This window comes from Serinus canaria, chromosome 2 (assembly GCF_022539315.1).
Source record: "Serinus canaria isolate serCan28SL12 chromosome 2, serCan2020, whole genome shotgun sequence".
Lineage (NCBI taxonomy): Eukaryota > Metazoa > Chordata > Aves > Passeriformes > Fringillidae > Serinus > Serinus canaria.
In genome coordinates this window covers 59,567,697-59,588,453 of record NC_066315.1, presented here as the reverse complement: position 1 = coordinate 59,588,453, position 20,757 = coordinate 59,567,697, and the positions used below count along the sequence as shown (strand labels likewise).

General features: G+C 39.6%; 1 protein-coding gene across 2 annotated transcripts in view; it reads right to left on the bottom strand.

The window, feature by feature from the left end:
* KIAA0319 (KIAA0319 ortholog) overlaps positions 1-20,757 on the bottom strand; it is a 32,849-nt gene continuing 12,092 nt past the window's right edge. For both annotated transcript variants that reach the window (XM_050970883.1, XM_030236120.2), the window contains 14 exons: positions 20,354-20,446; positions 19,604-19,736; positions 17,687-17,915; positions 15,260-15,383; positions 13,740-13,872; positions 12,658-12,806; positions 10,487-10,638; positions 9,282-9,420; positions 7,940-8,099; positions 6,482-6,624; positions 5,399-5,521; positions 4,350-4,440; positions 2,721-2,812; positions 1-1,870 (listed from right to left, as the gene is read on the bottom strand). In XM_050970883.1, the coding sequence (XP_050826840.1) occupies positions 1,692-1,870; positions 2,721-2,812; positions 4,350-4,440; positions 5,399-5,521; positions 6,482-6,624; positions 7,940-8,099; positions 9,282-9,420; positions 10,487-10,638; positions 12,658-12,806; positions 13,740-13,872; positions 15,260-15,383; positions 17,687-17,915; positions 19,604-19,736; positions 20,354-20,446 (1,940 nt within the window). In that variant the 3' untranslated portion in view covers positions 1-1,691. The remainder of the gene's footprint in view (positions 1,871-2,720; positions 2,813-4,349; positions 4,441-5,398; positions 5,522-6,481; positions 6,625-7,939; positions 8,100-9,281; positions 9,421-10,486; positions 10,639-12,657; positions 12,807-13,739; positions 13,873-15,259; positions 15,384-17,686; positions 17,916-19,603; positions 19,737-20,353; positions 20,447-20,757) is intronic.

The window sequence follows — 20,757 nt, the reverse complement described above, 5'->3', positions numbered from 1 at the left end:
GTTGCCCAAGCCCATTAACAAGAGAAGCACCGAAGCCACAGTGTTCAACCCAGCTACTCTGTCAGACTTCAAAGAAAGGATGGAGAAAGCGCCAAAATCCTCAACTACATTATTCCTCATGATGGAAATGGGCTATGTACCCTCCCTGACCCTTCTAAACTGCTCCCCTTGATCTCTATACTGCTCCATCCTCTGCTAACGGGTTCTCTACTACTGGATTAAAAAAATCCAAAACAACAAAACAAACCCCCAAAACATTAAAAAAAAACCATCTTAAAAAATGCTTCCTCCTCAAAAAGGAATGCTTTCTCCATCAAAACACATCTTTCTCTGTCTCAGCTCTAGACTTCAGCACATCAGTAGAGTACCCCCAGGAAAAGCAGATGTCATGGCTAAACAGTACCATTGATACAGATGCTCCCACAAGTGAGGCCTGTGTATAAAAGTCAGGTCTTCAGTTAGGGATTTCAAAAGCAGTACTGGGGACATGATTTCAAAGCCTAACAATCAGACTGTGAAAAAATTATCCAGACTGTGAACAAGAATGTCAGAACTGCAATACACCTACCCCTGCCAAAGACCAAAAAGGACCTCTTTAGGCCAATACACCCAGTCACTCAATAGCCAGAAAGGAAAAAGTCAAACAATCTCATGTTCAAGCTAAAACATTGCTCAGTACCAATTACCACGACAATGAAAGTACAATGAACCTCCTGCTCCACACAGGGTACTTGCCACAAACATTTCACTGCACAAGTGCCCAGCACATCCTTTTATTGAGCACTTGATGCTGACAGATGGAAACTCACCTCAGCTGAGCATTTAGTCTTAAAAGGTCCAGAGCTCCTCAAAGTGATCGAAAAAGGTTGTTTGGGATGCTGAAAATGCTTCTCAAGGTGCATCACTAAGTCCTTCCTGCTACAGTTTCCTGGATGGACATAGCAGAGCCAAAGCAATTTGATCATTACAGAAGCAACCTAAGGCTGGATTTCCCTGCAGACACCACACCCCCTATGTGAATACAGGGAACATTGCATCCTGCAGGACACAGATATACCATGTTACATTACAGCTGATCCAGTGCAACTGCTCCAGTTTTTAACTTTCTCTGAAAACAACGTTTTCACCCAATGAACACTACTCTAGAAAAGGAAGTCCCAAAGTACAGATGGATAAAAACAATGCACTAAAAATGCCCTTTGTGTTTCCATCCTAAACTAAAAATTAAGATGGAGCCTGCGGCCACATATTGCTCTCTATAATTGTAAGGAACTTCATCTATATTGGCTTTTGCTGTTGCAAATCACACCACTTCTCAGAGAGAGCATTAGGAGCACATATGAATCTGTATGCCATTGTTAGTTACCATAGTTTGTAGCAGAAACAGCCCTGGCTAGTTTTGTAGCAGTGATATATAAAAAAAGGCCTTCTGAAGTTCAAACACTCAGCACAGAACATGAAAGAAATAAGATGTGCTTTTTCTTGTTCCTATAATGGTGACAAGAGAAGTTTGCTGACCATCTAATCCTTTCTCCCTCCTTTTGCCTTCCCCTACCTATGCTAAAAATTTACCCTTTAATCTGCAATTAGTTGATATTTTAGGAAGATTTTGGTTCTGGAACAACAGAAGTGGGCCAAACATGTTTCAGATGTGTTGCACCAGTGTGTTCCGTGCTTTTACCCTCATTCAGTTATCTGTCTTTGGAGCTGTAGTTGAAGGAAACTCCATTTCTGACAGACCCATTTATAAGTGTTCTAGAATTCTCTCTTTCAATCTTTTCTCTGCTGAAGATAGTGTCCTGATCACTGTCAAACTCTGACTCAGAGACCATCAGACTGGAGTTGTGTTCTGTACTTCTGTGTTTTATACCTGACAATAAAAAAGCAAAACAAACTCATTAGAAAGGCTTGGATTTTTAGTAGCATATTACCATCTTCTCCCCTGCTGTGATATGAAAGGTAAGTAAAACATTCTCTAAAGTGCAATGTAACAGCATACACCAATACAAAAACTGACTTTAGAAGTATCATATACCATTTCAGATACTCCTATGACTTCATTGCAGGCCCATCAGTTTACGACACTGAAATGTGAATATGTGCATTTAAATTTAAATGTAGTTAAACCACTAGATTATCTTAGTACATACCCAATATATTTTTAATATATTGAATCTGGAATCAGATTCCACTCAATGACCTTACTAACATGAGTGGCAATGAAAGGTCATGATTTCTACAGAAACATTATCTCTGTCTTTCTAGGACAGCAATTTCTCAGAATGATTTTGTTTCCTTAGATTCCAACATCTCCCTTGCTAAAAACAAAGTCAGGTAAATTAAAAGACATGTAAACAGCAGCTGAAATCTACTGATATCTAACAGGGCACTGATGGGTCAGGAGGAAACTGCTGTGCAGCCACAAAACTAGCTCCAAATTAAAGCATGTGCAGAGGAGGAAGGCTTACATGGAGAAAATCTGTGGGGCAATTGAATGTTCTAAATTAAAATAAACTCAGAAGCTCAAGAGCAGAGGCTGAGTCCAAGGCTTTATTAAAGAAATTAACTGATTCTCCCCCAACCACTTCACTGTCTGTCTGTCTCTGCCATTCCCAAACTTGTAGGCCTGCTTCTGGGCTCCTCCAGCCTACAAATAACAATTCAGACACACTGGCTGCAGACTTGGAGGGTGAGCTCCTGGGCTGCCATCCAGCACGTACCGTATTTGGGCCGTAGCTCCATCCTCTCCTGTTCGTCTATGTTATCTAGGATGGTATATTTAGTTTTCTTTCTTATCTTTGTCCTCTTCCTGCTAAAAAGATAGTAACCAAAAATGAAAAGACATTTAATTCTCATGTACACACATAAATCTGCCCCTCCTTCCTTTTCATATACATACCCCAATAGACAGAATGTCATTGTACTTTCTCACCTCCATTTAAAAATATTTCTAGTTTATACCTGAGTGAGGCAGTTGTACAATGTGCACAAGACAGTATTGCTACTTTTCATTGATATAAAAAGATGAAGAAAGCAAGGCAGATTGATTTGATCTCCTAAGCCACATTTAGTTCAATTTCAGCACAGTAACTACAAACATGGTAGATGAATATTCATGGGCCCCCACAGTTTACAGTGGAGAAGCTACCTTACTGCTCAGCCAGCATTACAGCAACAGCCAGCCTTGGCCTTCCCTCCACGATCTTCTGTAGAATTCATCTGGCAACTCAAAGTTTTTAAAAACTCCAAATCTCCAGCCAAGTCTTGAATCTACGCTATCTTTTTCATGTAGCTTCCACAAGGCAAAAGGAATCGCTTGACATGCTGTCCCATGCTGTAATTCCCTCCTCTTTTTCACATGGATCTATATCAACCAGCCCTCACTCTCGGGCACAAGCCACATGAGGACAAAGGACAGAAGCAGCTGAACTTACAAAAACATCCCTCAAATAATCATCCAATATGCACAAGTCTGTGAAGCTCCACCCCACACTGTGGGAGTGGAATGGGACACACTTTACTATTTAAAGTTTTCTATTAACAGCGCTGTTCCTTCAACCATAAAAATAAAATTGGTATCAACTCCTACACATCCTTTACATACCACAAAGACACCCTAGAAAAAGATGAAAACCCAGAAAGATTTTGATGGCATTTTATTTTTGCTGACACCTGAACAAGCTATCTATTTGCTGAGCTGTTTGAGCTGCAGCAAAACCACTTGCTCTAGTGACAGAACTTGCAGGGGCTTGTCACTTAAAGGAGAATTTCTTATCAGCTCACTAGGAAAGACTGGAGGGGAGGCAGGGAGGGAAACAACACTCAGTAGTATGAATGCTCCTGTTTAAGGAAAGAGGAAGCAAGAAGTATGCATGACTGAGATCACTAGAGTACTCCTTGCCTGTAAGCCACATGTAGCCTGGGCATCCACCCTTCTTGTCCAAAGCATAAAACAGATTGGGAGCAGATCCCTTCCCGTGGCCTAGAACATTCCTACACCAGTGACCTTCAGGGTGTGCCTTTTGTTTTTTTAGCATGGAGTACCTGCAGGAGTCAGTAGAAGACTGAAGATCTGCAGTATACTCTCAGCATTTTAACATCAATTATCACTTAATACGAAGGATACTGCAACATTAACCTTTTGGTTTTCAAAATGCAGAAGAGCATGGACCCACAAATGGATACTCCTTTTTTTTCAAAAGAAGTGTGTGTCTACAGAAACAGCTACAGGAAGCTCCTCACATGTCCAAAATGAGCTCAGTGGTTTACTGCTACGGACTGGACTAAAACGTGGCAGTTGTGTGCAATTTTTGGGTATACCCCATCAAAAAGAAGCACAAATCATTTACCTTTTACAGCAGCAGATGCAGAACCAGGCAAGCCCTACCATGACCACAATCAAAATAAAAACAGATACAGTCACATAGAGTATACTCCACTCTGAAAAAAGAAACACAACAGTGCTTTGTAAGGTCATATGAATAGAATAACTTCTAATACAACTCCAATAAAATAACCAATCCTGAGGAATGGGGAGTGGCAACAGGAATATAGGAAAACTCAGCACCAACATATTCTTAGATGAATTCCTAAAAACCTTTAAGCTTTAAGATTAGAAGTGCACATTAGATACTCTATTAGATATTAGATACTCTAAAATACTTTTTACCATCCCAAGATATCTGAAGTCTATGTGGGAACTGACAGTCCTACAAAGGGTCATGGTTATCACCTCAGTAATCCTTCCCTAAGTGAAATAAAAAGAGGTGCTCTGGGTCTGGCACTTTAGTAGTGCTTCAGAAGAGGAGCTTATTAGATGTAGATCCTTCTAGCTGCACATTTATATTTATAAATCCAGGTAAACAGGAAAGGATACGGAGAGATGTGCAATCATTTGAACTCCAACATGTGTATACTCACTGTTGTCAGTTTTATCAGGTTCTTTTAAGGTCAGTATTGGTCAGACTGGAAGACTGATGTCTTTGCTTAGATCAGATCATATTCTGGCACAGAAGCATCAACCACCCACTCAGAGCAACTGAAATTGCACCTCTTTTCCAGCTTTGCAACAGTCCTAATCAAAAGCTTTGCAATGCCCATGTTATTCAACAAACCCTTCAACTGGCCCCAAATTGTTGCAAAATCTCCCTCCCATTACCAAGGTGTCACATTATTTCATCAAATAGGGATTCTCTCCAAAATTTACGCTACTACTGTCAAGATATCATTTCAAGAAATTATCCAAATATCTTTCTATAGGAAGGTACTCTTGGGCTGGAAAACAGAGACTAAACTGTTTTCATCTACCTCTTAAGTATTCCCCATTCTGAGAACAAATAATCGGCAGTCTCACATGACAAGTTATTCTTGAAAGACATCCCACAACACCCAAACTCACCACAATTACTCTCTCCATCATTTAGATAACGATGAATCAAGTTTTCCATCCATAGCTGGTAGCAAATGCAGCGCTTTGTTATGGGGTCACAGTGCCCATGTCCAGAGCATTTCAAAAGACAGGCTAAGAACAGAACCAAACACAGGGTCTGTTGTGTAAATGGACAACTTGTCATACATCCTCTTAATGTTAGACTAGATTGGTGGCAAAGCATCTGGCTCATTACACTGTGATTTGTTTTGAAACTCCCTTTCCTTTGGGGTTATGTGTAAATAGTTCTACAGTCTAGCAGACTGCTAGCTGTGAGGAGAACGAATGGAATCAGAGTATATTTATAATAGAACAACAACCTTTTCAACCAGTAAGTAAAGACAGAATTTACTACACAATTAGTGACTATTTTATCATCAAAGCTTGCTTACTTGGTTTGTACTTGAATTGTTATGTCCTGTTTTTAAATTATGGAGAAGTTATGTCTGTAATACCTAAGGATCACAAAGGGTTGACATTACTATTGATGTTTAAAATAAGCTTAGATGTTCAAGCATCTTTTTTGGGCAAAACAAAGAGTTCATTACAGAAAACCCCAGTGGCCTGTGTATATTGCAAAGATTAGAAGACTAGGTGGTAACACAGCTATCACCCATTTTGCCTGATACAGGCAGACAAGAACAAGTTAGATTACAAGCTATTTACTGAAAAGCCCTGAAGGAAACATATCTATTTTATGGCTATATTAAGTTTTGCACATCTTCTAAGAAAAGGTATCTTTATCCTCATATCCTCATTATCCTTAAATATACCTTTAAGGTATCTTTATCCTCATTCCACAGGCCTTCCTGATGCAGACCAAATTAAGATGTGTTTTTGCCTGCTGATGCAGATGACATCTTTTAAGAGTGACTGACACCAGTCTACCTACCACACATCATGAACATCACCAACATCATCTTTTGTAAAGCTACACCCACCGAGCCCAGACACCAGATGGCAGACTGAAAGACTTCATGCAGTGCTTCCAGGTGCTGTGTTAGCCAAATGTCTGCAAAGTTCTGAGATGGGCAAGCACAATCCAAAACATACCAGCCGTGTCAACTCGCAGGACTTTAAAAAGCAGGAAGTCAGCCTTCTGCTTCAAAAGCTGCACATGCAGAGTCCGTGAGACATCTGATGCCTTGATCACTGTGGAAGGATGCCCGTTCTGCACGTAGAACACAACTGCAGTGCTGCAGAAAGAACAGCTAAGGTCAGGACTGCTGTCACAGACCACTTTTGTCAGGCACTGAGCAATAAAGTATAAAGGCATAGAGAGTTTAGTCTATTTTGCTTCTGGAAAGCCAACATCACCACTGATAAAGACTAGGGAACTCTTATCTGCGGAGCACTCAACTGATCTTCATTCTGAGCTGGGAACACCAGCTGTTCTTGGGATTCTCAGTTTCGCAGAAGACAGAGGAGGATAACAGCAAATATAATTCCCTCCTTGGTCTTTCTGACTTTTGCTTTAAGTATGCATACATTTGCTTTCTCCACTGTCATATAAACCTGTCACAAAACACTCTGAAGCAATTTCACTAAATTTAGGAAACTGAATTTAATAGGAGAAAAAGCTCAGAAGCAAGGGATCTAGAGACCTTCATGTGGAAGCCCTCCTACACTGCAATCCACAACTTGTAAGTTGGGTGGTGTTGATCTCACCCTGTATCAAACACTTCAGGGAACATTTTAATTTGAAAAGCTGTGATTAAAAATATCATAGCTATAAATGGTAGACTTTCCACGCTGTGTTTTTAAATTTTAAGAAGCTCCCCAAAAGCTAAATAAACATGAAAATGGGCTTTAAATAACATAGTGATTCACAACAAGTAATTTAAAGCTAACTCATGTAAACAGGTTCTACCAATCATGCTGAGAAGTTTCTCAGGGAACACACAGCCATCTCTAGCATTCTACACCACATGTAGGGAGTATTTCTTCTTCATGTTAAAATACCACATTTAAGAGAATCCACTGTGGAATTTTCTGTGTAAAAAATGGATTTTCATCACCAGTTACCTAGGAAAATGTTTATAAAATAATAAGAATATCAAAGCCATGGAGAAGAAATAGAAAAAAAAGGGGAAATAAAATAGGTTTGATTAAACAGAGCTGGAACATTATTTTGAAATACAATACATGCTTCACTGTGAGGAAGTCTGTTTATCTCACTTCATCCAACATTTGGAAAAAACAGCAGCACTGTATGAAACAAAGACACTGAAATATATATGCAGCACTTTCTTTAAAGGAAAAAAGAAAAAATTTGTACAGAAGAAAAGGGATTTTTTTAAAACAAAACACGTCAGTTCAAGCCTCTACAGAGTTGTCAATTTTTTACCACAGAAGAAAGTCACCTTTTAAAGTACATTCTGTTGAGAAGTATAGCATTTTTTGTCATCTTAGAAAAGATTATTTTTATTTATAATATTATTTATAATTATGAGCAGTGAGAGAGGCAAAGTAAATCACAAGTCTTCCTGGCACAAAGGGACATCTTTGTACCTTATATCTGAGTAGGCTTGTATCTTCTGAACTTTGATATCTGAATCCAAAACATTCAGCAATACAGCCAGCTGTCTCACCAAAGTGTCCTTCTGCTGCTCACTTAGCTGTCCCACTCCAACCTGCAGGATCAGCTCCACCAGACCACTCCTTTTGGGATCTGACAGAAGAAGAACATGCTATTCCTTCAGAGCCTGGCAAGTATTTCAGTACCAACATGCAGAACTTGAAAGTCTTTATTAACATATAGTTTTCTGCATAAGACCCATACCATTGATAAGCCAACTCTTTTGTGTTCTTGGAGAAGTACTCAGCTTATTTTGTCACATTATCTATGAAACAAACCTGGTGGGTCCTAAGATAGTAACCCATCTTAGCAATAGAAATACAGTACTTCAGGGTGCACCTTCAGCATTTACACATCTCCAAGCAGAAGAGCAACTTCTGCTCTCCTAAATGCTGCCATCCTAAAGTCAGAGGTAAGCACTAGATGAGTCCAATTACCAAGTTGCCTGCTAGTAATCTACTGCCAGCAACTCAGGAAAAGGGAGCCAAAGATGGACTCGTATTTTAGCATGCAAGACAGTGAACAAGTCTAAATGAGGATGGTAAATTTGAGAAATATCAGGTAAGTTTACCCTGCCTACCCTTACAAACTGAGGTTTCTGTTAAATGGTGCTTGAACTTCTCAAGTGCTTGCAAACAAACTTCACAGACATCCCATGAGAATCATAATCCAATTACTATGACTACATTCAACAGTAAACTGAGGAACAAAAATTAAATCACTGCCCAGAAGCCAGATAAACAAGGTATCTCTGACAGACCCAAGATTTCAGACTCTATTCCGGAGACTTCAACTTCCATCATTTAGCTATTTCATCTGCATTTACAACCCCCTGAAATTCTTTGAGGAATTATTTGGTCTTTCAGGATGAAAGGAGAAAAACAAACAAAGCCATAAAACAGCAGCATTTGTACTTAAACTTAATGGTCAGCTCCCATCTCTTTCTTTTGGCCAGACTAATTAACAACCAGAAAAAGAAACAAAAACCCTACAATTAATGAGAAGCAACAAAAGCCTAATGAAAATATTAACTAGTAAGTATAATTTTTATTTATTTATGGTCCTAGCTGTGGCAATTGTAGTAGTTAAGAATCCTTATGTCACCTTTTAACGCACTTGGGCCTAGTCACAGAACAGTAAGAAGGCAGAAAGAGAGAGACCTGTTTGCTCTGTGTTTTAACTTGAGAGATTCTCATCAACATCTGAATAAATAAGTGAAGAGGAGAACAAAGATGTGGTATTCACAACATGTCGATGACCTTTTAATTGTCATACCAGGCCGCACTTCAACAGTTGCTGAATCAACATCTGAGTCTCCCTTAGCATCTGTCACTTTCAAGTGGAAAATATAGGTTCCTTCCACAAGGTTAGTTAGCTGCAGTACTGCCTCGTGGTCTGAGCCATGGATCACATCCTGCAAAAACAAGGTCCAGAAGAGTTACACCCTCAGAGAAAGATGTCATTTGCAGATTTCATTATCAAAACAGCTATCTGGTATGATGCTGTGTGTTCTTGCTTTGACTTTTGGGACAAATGTGACCTACCCACAGTTTATAGCACAGTAATGAAATTTGAAAGCAACAGTGATGAGGATGTCTGCACACTATGGATATTTTCATTAAAAATACCCAAAGACAGAACAGCTGACAATCTGAAGAACTCATCTTCTTGAAAATACAAGATAGTTCCATTATGATTTCTCAATTTTATTCTGGTATCCTTAGTTCTGCTTCCTTAACTCCTAATTTCTTCTCCTTGGAGTTCATGCATTTTGAACTATCAACTCTGTCAGCTATATTTAAGCTAAACCTCTTCAGTTCTTACAGACTCATGTGAATCGCTTCTAGAAGTTTTTTTTATGACTTTGCTTCTTCTCTCCCAGTACTTGCTGATTAACCGATCTTGCTGATCTCCCTGAGACCAAAGAGCTGTCCACAACACTTTTTGCAAAAAGGGAAAAAAGTTATCCCACTTTTATTAGCTGACACAAAACTGAAGTTTATCCTCAGGTATTTCTGCTGCCTGTCCCACTCAGAGAGCAGAACACCCTGCCCTAATGTTCCAGGCTAATTGTCTGCCAGGGAAGGTGTCTACACATGTAATGCCAAACACCAATTTTACCTTAAACTTTACCTCATATGCTAGCAGGCAGGATTCCTTAATCTTTATTGGTACTTGCTCTCTCCGACCCTTCCTCCTTTGAAATATCTGGATTTCAGATTTTATTTTTTCTCTCAAACACATTAGCATCATACTATCACCAATTACTCTGCATTGCTGCAGTCTTTAGTTACTATATTCTCTAGCTGTACTAAAAAAATATCACCAGCCTCTTGAACCACAGCACTACAGAGAGTAGGAGAGACAAACCAGAAACAGGGAGCACACCTGACAGCATCTTATGGGTCATACCTGCTCTCCCTGCTGCAGTTACATGCATAAGAAAAGCCAAATTATGTTACAACCTTCAAGAAACTTACCCCAGCTGCTGGGCTTTGACCATCTCGAATCCACAAATATGACACAATCCCCTGGTCATCAGCAGACCCTGAGCCATCCAAGGTAACAGAGTTGTTTGGAAGCACTAGAACGTGCTTCCCACCAGCACGTGCCCGGGGTGGACTGTTGTTTTCTAGCCATAAAAATAGTGGAGATGGATTTGCTTTCAAAACATGTGACATGCCATTGCCAATACACCCACACTGCAATTCTTTACCTGATGATTACAGACAATAACAACACAGCCTCATATCAAAGCTACAAGGAAAGGATGAGTGGGCATACAAAATCTGGCTCTGAGCACATTGCAGTAGAGGAGAAAGATCTTTTTCAAAAAGCATTGTGGGATATTCTATTTATAGTCTCACAATAACTTAAGCATCAGATCTTCTCAGTCAAGCAAAAAGATTTTCTGCCTACTTAGAAACACAGCACAGCATGAGATCACCACGCTGGGACCTTTTCATCTGGAAAATCACTTATTACCCAATAGAAGCTTGTGCAAGATCTCGTATCTTCAAAATGCCTGTATTTAGGAAAAATGCAATCAGGAAACTTAAGAGTAAGTCTAATTCCCAAATGTTTTTTGCTCACCACTAGCAGTGAAACTAAGGCATGCATTGGGCATATGGTAAAGAAAAGCTAAAGAAAGACTAAATTGTTCTCTTTTCAGAAATTAGGCATCACTGATTTTTTTCAGAACACAACTAGTAAACCAGGGCTCAAGGAAGCTGTGGGGCTGAGTGAAATACCTCACTGTACACAAACAGTTGGACATAAATAATTCAATCCTGGGCAGATCTCAAGGGTGTTGTCTGTTAATAGCACAGGGTTTGCCTCTTCCAAATAAAATCAGTTGACTAAACTTGGTTATTGGAAATCTGTGTATTTTTAATATCAAACCTGCACTTGTAGACAGAACTTAATGTGGCCACACTTCACAGCACAAACAAGACCATGGACACATTTGGGCAGAGCTGTTGCCACATACTTCTAACTGAACACAAACTGAAACTCTGAAACAGTTCAAGCAATGTTGCACATGAGTAAAACAAAGTCCAGCTTCTTGTCCAAGATGCACATGGGTCACAGCAATGCCAATCCCAAGTATAAGCTGGGTAGAGACTGGATTGGGAGTAGTCAGCATAATGCCTCTAAGCTTTGAAGAGAGGACTTGGGGTGTTGACTGACAAGAAGCTCAGCATGACCCAGCAATGTGCACTTTCAGTCCAGAAAGCCAACTGCATCCTGGGCTTGCTGAAGTCAACACATCCCTGGAAGTGTCCAAGGCCAGACTGGATGGGGCTTTGAGCTACCTGGTCTGGTGGAAGGTGTCCCAGCCTATGGCAGGAGGTTTGGAACCAGATGATTTTCAAGGTCCCTCAAAACCTAAACCACTCAATGATACTGTAATTATCCTAAAGCCTCCTCTACAGCTTGCATGTTGGGAAAAAAACCCACAAACTGTAAAATACCCCACAAATACCCCACACTACAGCAACTGTTTCTCTGTATAATTAAAAAAAAAAAAAAAACAACACCCCCAACAAAACCAAACTCACCACAAGAACACATCACACACAAAAAAGAAAAAAAACCACCCAAATAACCAACCAAACAAACAAAAAAACCAAAAACCAAAAAAACCCCAAAAACCCAAAAAAAAAAAAAAAAACAACCACCCCAAAACCAAAAAAAAAAACCAAAACAACAAAACAAACAACCCAGGTCTTTTAATATTAAATTTTTAAGTGGAACTTGCTTCACTGAGATGTCACTTCTTGGATGTTACTTTAAAATCCTCAGTAAAACTGCTTTTCTGCTCAAAGCTTAATTTCAAAGATAAAATAAAAACATATCTTCTTAATGATGTAGACATACAATTGTCAAAAAATATTATTTTGGAGCATGTTTATTACAACTAATTTTGCATATATTGAACATTGAAACAGCTTGCAACAAAGGAAATTAATTCTTCAAAGGTAATTAATTAATACCACTTCACAACAAAAGAACTGTTTTCTTAAACGCATTTGAAATATAACAATGAATATGTTACACCTTTCTGTTCTGATTTCCTTCACATTTCATCAGCTACTGAATGAAGTGTTCAGTTGCCCACCATGCCCTAAGAGGCAGCAGCCAGGCTTACCTTCCTTCACAGTAATGGAGAGCACAGATGCACTGCTCAAGCCCTGCTGGTCTTTCACAGTCAGCCTGAAGTGATAGGTACCAACCTGGAGACCAGTCACAGTTGCTATTGCCTTGTCAGCGTTTTCCATCTGTACAGAGTTTGGCCCACTGAAACAAAACATCTCACAAAAATAATTGTGCTCAGCCAGCCAAACTGAGTTCAGCAGCATTGCTCAGGCCTTTTGATTTTGTGTGTTATCGTCTACTACTGCTGTAAGCACTGATGGCTAAAGAACCATTTGAGACATGAATTTAGTTTAGAGAACTCCTTAATGACTTTTCTCAAGACAGTCAAAGCACCCAAGCACACTTCCCCACCTATCAGAAGAGTAGAAAACACCCCCCAGAAGTTTAACCTCACCACGGTTCTATCTCATGAGAGCATGAAAACAGAACTATAACTAATAGCTATTTCATGCAAATATTATTGCTCTAAGAGCCACTCACAACCTATACTGTCTGCCAGCATAACTCTTCCTGTACCACGTACAATAGCTGCAGGAGCTAAAATACCTTGCCCTTTTATTAAGGATCAGTTAGGTTTGCACATAAATATACAGTTATAAGCTTTTGTAAAATATTTTCAATTATCATTCAAGAGTGATTTAGTCACTCACTACTGGAAGTTCAGTGCAAAGTGACTGACACTTTATTTTCAATGAACAAGTGACTGAGAAACCCTAGTTCTGAACACAAATGAAAAACTCTGTATATTACAGGATGCAACCCAAATCTGCTACTTGCTTTTTAACAGGAGACACAAAAGTTCCTGTCATTTTCTCTTAAATTTTATAAAAGTAGGCCTCAAAATGAGGCCTTGCAAAACATTGCAAAACATAGGCAGAGACTGTCTTAGTTTTCAAGTTGAACTTCAAATTGCTATTTCTTACACTATTACTTACCCAAGTGGGATTGTCCTGAAAACACTTCTCAAACATAAATCACGATTCATCATTCAACATAATTGGATAAGAGGCTCTAGACTCAACCATTTTCACTTTGTTCCCTATTTTACTGAGGATTAGTAAAATCTTTTGATACCTGATATTTTCCCAGTGATAGAAGACAATGCCTTGGTCATCTTGGCTTTTGCTTCCATCCAGTGTAGTACTTTCTACTGGGAAGGTCAACTCCTTGTCAGGGCCAGCCACTGCTACTGGAGGACTGTTATTCTCTGCAAAATTAGTATTTAGTGTTTGACATTTTCGAGGTAGTCACTGGCAAGGCTTGCCAATCAGATTTTACATAGGGTGTTTTAATAAAAATTCGATATATTGGCCCAAAAGGTACAAACCACAAGTATGACATGCACAAGCCAGCAGGCAGGAGGCCCATTCTGCAGCAAGCCAAATCCCACAGCAAGTGGGATCCCAAATCCCACATTACCTACTTTCCTTTTTCATAGTCCTATCTAAAGGCACAGTCACAGTCCCAAAAATCTTGCTGCATGCTCAAGGCATTATATGAAATGTCATAAAACGTGAGTGGTGGTGGTGGGTCATTCTCCTGGTTCTACCAGTCCACCCCCTTCAAAACCTCCCACACAAATATGATTCTTTGCCCTCAGAGAAGATTCTGACCCATTCTGTCTGCTGCTCAAGGCCACTGAGTTAATGCCAATTGAGAGCCTTAGAGAATTTAGTGAAGAAATATAACCTGTAACTCTGTTTTCAGACTCTGCTTTTGTGACATGGTAAAACTGGCAATGCTACCTGCATATTCCTGCATTTTCATTTACCCTTGAGCCTGACTTTAGCAATAGCATCTTTCAACTCCACACTATAAAGGGTTCTAAAAGGCACCACCACACACATTTTCTATTCACGTTTTTGTTTCTGCAGTGAATGACTGCTGTAAAGTTGCCCCAGAAGGGATAATCTACAAAGGATGTATATTAAGCAGTAACAGGAAGATAAAACATTTCCCCATGGTGGAATGTGAGACCTGCACAGGGGCAGAAAAAGCTGGATGTAAAAGGCAAACATACTGTGAAAAAAAAAAGGCATTAAAAAAAAAATCACATGAGGCCCAGATCATTTCAGCTTATTCATCATTTGGCTCCCAATCCTAAATAAACATGTGAAAGATGCAGTTTTTGAAAAGTCCTTGGTTGACTGGGAAACACAATGCAATTTGTTTAAGTGAATTCAAATCACATAAGGACCCTTGCAGGAGAATTGCAAAACAATAAGAAAACTGAGCAAAGCACTGATTGATACTCTGAGCAGCTTTCAAAACAGACTCTGTAGGAAATTAAACTCAAGAGCTACAATCTGGGTTGTAGAAGCAGATGCAAACAGACCTCTGTTGCCTTACAGAACCAGGCCGGTGTGAGCCCTCAGGATCACCACCTGGATTTTGTTTGATTCTACATTTGATTCTACACTTAACTGCTTGCTTTGACAGAAAATGGAGGTGGACAAGTCCTTGTTGCAGGGGTACCAGGCACCTGGGCTGCCATATCAGTGGTATAATGTGGGGAGAGGAGGTGTTGGACACTGGAGCCAAGGCAGCAGGCTGGGCCAGCCCTGAGGGAGCCAGACGTGCCTGCACTGACTTACCGGGCTGCACGATCAGCGTCACCTCGGCCGTGGAGCGCTGCCGCGCAGAGTCTGTCACAGTCAGCTGGAAGGTGTAATCTCCCTCCTGCATTGCAGAGAGCTGCAGGTACGGCGTCCGCACTCCCTTCGCAGCATTGCCAAGGACAGGATTAAACAGAAAGGGTTGTGGGTAATGAAAGGTCTTACAGAGCAAATGTAAGGAAAAAGAAATGCTTTAAGTCATAAATATACTGTTTGAGCAAGGAGTTTATGCACCTTGCAGATAAAGAGAAGGCTTAAAATTTGGCGCACAGAGGTAATGTGTTCACTACTCCAACTCTTCCTACCAACCCAGAGAAGTATCTATAGGAAATCAATCCTATTTTCTTCTGTATAACCACTGCATATCCATCTCCACAACAATAATTGTGAAACACATGGAACACTACCATTCTCAGTTAGGAAATTAAACACTGATGAAAATTCCTACAGCTTATTCCATTTCCATAGGGATATTTTAAAAACTAACATAATGACATCCTTTAGTACTTATAAAAACTGTTAAATGCAAAACCAAGTTTGACTTGAACCCAGACAAAGAGGGTTATGGAAAAACCCCCCATATGAAACAAGGCAACTCTGTTCTGAATTTACTCTTCCAGCAGCATTTGCTGATACCTATAGAAGTCATAAAATGACTGGGCCCAGCTATAGGTCCTTTTGCTAATAAAAGGAACATTTGTGGCATCTTTCTTATGAGGAATACCAAATCATAATGCAAATAGGTTTGGTTTTCTTTTTTTTTTGTTTGGATAAAGATGATGATAAGAACAGAGACTTGATAAACTATTAACTAACCAGCAGAGGTAATTATTACTTAGCACTCTAACAGTGGATATCACATAATACACCACAGACCAGCATCCTCTGGCATGGTTGAAAGAAGGGACATAAAGATGGGTCAGAGGGCTGGAGCACCTCTCCAAAAAAAGGCTGAGAAAGTTGGGGTTGTTCAGCCTGGAGAAAAGGTGGCTCTGGAGAGACCTCATTGCAGTCTTCCAGTACTAAAGGGGGCTTATAAAAGGAGGGAGAGGGACTTTTTATATGGGCAGATAATGACAAGACAAGAGGGAATAGTTTCAAACTGAAAGAGGGCAGGCGTAGATTAGATATTAAAAGAAATTATTTACTCAGAAGGTGGTGAAGCACCAGCACAGGTTGCCCAGAGAAGCTGTAGATACTCCATCACTGGAACTGTTTAAGGCCAAATTGGATTGGGCCCTGAACCATCTGGTCTAGTGAGTGACATCCCTGCCCATGGCAAGGTATTGGAACCAGGTGATCTTCAATGTCCCTTCCAACCCAAACCATTCTACGATCCTATGATCCTCAGCTTCAGGTACATGAAAAAGATTACTAGTCTGTTGAAAAGAAACTGTAACATACACTTGCATTTCCACATTAAATACCCAGTGAATCCATTGTCTATCTCGAGCAGTCATTCCCTTCCTTCAGAAAGGTTGCTTCAAGATTGAACAGCTCTCAAAAAGTACAAGTTCAGTTTGCTTGGGTGCTTTTGGAAAGTTTTTGTCTTGGTGAATGATCAGAAAAAGTCACCATGCTGTAAGTCCTTCCATAATTTTTAATTTCCTCTACACTGTAGTCTTGCAATAATAATATTACTTCTTTCCTAAATAGATCTACAGTGATCTCTTTTCAGTTCTGAAGGTCTAAAGCATTTGCCAACATGGCAGAAATCAAGTCTTATAAAAAATGGCTCCTGAGTTTCAGCTGGATTCATTACATTAATTATCTCAACTGCCTACAGAGTTGTAAGAGTCTCCAACTTAACAAATGCAAGTCCAATGAAAATATTTATTAACTTTAAAAAAAACCCCAAAACAACAACAACAGAAACAGTCATGAAAATAAGAGAATAAATTCTGTAAGCCCTCACTGGAAACCCATGTTTTAGTGAAGAGAGGATAAAAAATCCACCACAAAGCATGGCTGCATAAACACCACCAAAAGGTTTTGTCATCTTTCACTCAGAAAATGAAATTTCTAGGAGAAAGTGTTACAAGAAAACTCTGACTGTCCCTACATTCTCCTATAACCAGTTTTCAGCCTGCCCAGAGCCTCAAAAGACAGCAGTCTGTGAAACAGCTTCTAGGGTTCAAGCACCGAAAACGTGATCTTGAAGTCTTTCCAAACCACCAGGGAACAAGCAAGTTTGTTTGGCCCCAAATAGTTAAAAAAAATTATGAAAAGGAATTAAAAGCAGTATCTAAAATAAGACCTGAATACATGTGAGAGAAAAACAAAAAAATAATAACATAATTCTAGGTATTTCAGTACTTCTGAATAGTTACTTAGGTATGTGTTTGCTCATATTAGAGGAAAAGATAAAAGAGCTTTTCAATCCTGTGAAAGGAGAAATACACATACCTGCATTGCTACAACCTTGCCTTTGCTTCTGGGACTAAGTGACCACTCATAGCTGACAATTTCATGGTCATCACTGCTCTGGTTTCCATTCAGTGTGATGAAGTTCTGGGGCAAAGTGACTGCCTGATTTGGTCCTGCATTAGCAATAGGTGGGTAATCCACTGGCTTATTGACAGTCAGAGATGCAATGGTGGAGTTGGCTGCTCCATCTGAATCAATCACTGTGAGTCTACAACAGGAAAAACAGTATCTGTTAGGATTAACTTCTGCCAACTTCCAAATTGAAATATTAATCTTTTTCTGGCACTTTTTCAAACATCACCTAAACAAAAGCCAATGATTATATGATATGAACTTCTGCTTCAGACACACATACCCCTCAACTAAGGCAGCAAAGAAATTCAGAAAACTTCACAAAGACAACTTTCAACCTTTAACAAAAAAAAAACCAGCCTAGATACTCTGAATCCCTTTACCTGCTGTCAATGGCAACGTCACCATTCACTACAAACTCTTTCAGAAATGTACTCAGTAAAAAACAGGGATTTTATTCATCCCCTATAGTGAAACAGTACAGAGAAACATCTAAAACTACTCTGGATGTTCAGAAGCTCTGCTTATAGAACTGCAGCAGATCCTCACTGATTTCTTTGTGGCACATCATTACTAATTCTAATGGAGCTTAATATCAATATCAAGTTACAAAACTAAAAATGTACAGGGTTTTAAAAAACCTCAGACATTACTGCCTCCCAGAAGCACAAAATAATCTTAAAATGAGACTACTGCAGGCACTTCAAAGGTGACCAACTAATATGTAATCCACCTCTGTTATGAAAACTGCATATAGCTGACCACATGGAAGGGAACCTGAGCAGGAACCAAACTAGTGCTCATTACCTCCAACATTAAGGAACATGTACATTTTGCAAGGGGTGCACAGCCATGTGTATAAAGGGCATTGGACTTTTTTGTTCAGGTAAGTCAGCCTCCCTCAAAGGTGCAGAGATGCAACAATTGACTTCTTAATTCCCTAGGGTTTGGAATACACTTAGAAGCATTGCTTGTAAGCCAGACTCTGCCCTTTTTAACATGGAAAAAAATTAACTTTCATTTCTGGTACTGTCCGATATGGAACACTTCCAATAAAAAATACAGAATTAAGAAGTAGAAGCTGTAAAACTTTTGGTGGAACTTAGGTGAAGCACCACAGTTAATGTATATGCATGCTGGCTTCAACAATCTGCTGATGATAGATAATATACTGACTGATAGGCAAGCCACTGACAGTCAAAGAACCCAAGCTGGGTCAGAGGGAAGTCTGCTTCTCTATAGAATGGGCTTTAAGTTAAACAGTTTAGAAAATGGACTGATTTTTACTAAAGCATCTTGAACCACAAACATTGCTTCCACTATCTGGGCAGCCCCCAGCTTTAACAATGCATAAATGGAGGAAACCAGTAGCAAGGTAAATGCTTTTATAAAGAACAGAATGACTCTTAGTAAAATCAGTGCATAACAATGTCTTGTGAGGACCAGTCTGCCAATATTATTCTGTCTACCACCACCCTTCAGAGGATGACTTTCACAGCCTGACTCATAGTTTCATTCAGGGCACTAGCCAGCTTCTAGGCTAGGAAAAAAAAATTAGTCTGTCACAGTAGTTATTGCTGGAAGTGGGGACATAATTAATTTATGATACCTTCCTTTCTGTAATTTTGACTTATAAAGGATCACTGCAAGCATTTTTTGATAAAACCACTCTGTATGTTTCCCCACTGTGCAAAATGAAGAGTAACAGTATGCAGAAGAAAAATTAGGTTCTTTTGTTTGAGGAGATACATGTGAGCACAGAAAAAAAATGAAAATGTAGCTGATATCACAGATAAGCACCCAAGAAAATAATCATGCAGGTACCTGAAGGTGTAGTTTCCAGGAACAAGGTTAGACAAGTGCAAGACAGGTGTGTCAGCAGATGCCTTCTGCTCTCTCAGGGGACCTTTAATTTCCTCCCAATGGTAACTCACTATCTTCACATCATCTATGCTTTCTACATTCATTAAAGAAAAACACATCAGTTTCTTGTAGCAATTGCTGGAGTGAATATTTAAGTAATTCATAAGTTCATCCGTAACCGGTTTTCTACAATTGTCTCTACAAATATAATTGAACAAGCTTCATTAACCACAGAGTCATACCAAGTTACCTTTGGTATGATTTATCTAAACAATTCATCACACACGTGAATTAAAAAAAAAAAAATCAGTCTTGGACTCTACACATTCTGATTTGTTTGCACTCAGTAATTATGAATGCAGTTACAACACCTCATCACACCCTATCTGACAGCTCTCTGCTATGGCCCCAGCTGTACTGGCACAGAGAGTCTCTGGGCAGGACAGGAAGAAGCTGTAAGAGTAGCTGCTGTCTGGATGCAGCAGTCTCTGACGCTCTGCATCTCAATCTCCATGTGCAGGGTTGTGTTTTATAACTTTTTAATTTATTGAAATAATTTATAAGCGGACACATACTCCCAAAATAAATCATTATTCCGGGAACTTCTGAGAAGAGTGAGAATAAGAAATTTCACTTGAAATTGACAAACAATAATGTTGTAACTGTATATTAAAAATATAGGATATAAGCACAGGATGGTCCAGTACATACGACTGCCATCGATGAAGGTAGAAGTTGTAGGCAAGGAAACTTCTTGCACTTTGGGTGAAGCAACAGCAACAGGTGGCTGGTTAATTCTGACTGCTGTGAGAAAGATGGGGGGGGAAGAAAAAAAGGGGAAGAAAAAAAATATTACTGAAAGCCCAGGCAAAACTAATGTTAAGTCTACAGATCAATAGTCCCCAGTGATTAAATTTAGGAGACACAGCTTTGCAGCATCTGCTGTCCTTTTTGGACAAGGCAAAGAAGAGGTTAGTGATGAGCAGTGTGCTGACACAGCAGTGTTCCACTGCAGTGCTCCTACGTGGTGTAATTCAGATCAGAGCTGTGCACTGTAACCTGCAGATAGAGCCAGATCAGCAGGATTCCTGTCCCCAGCTGGAGAACAGGACCAG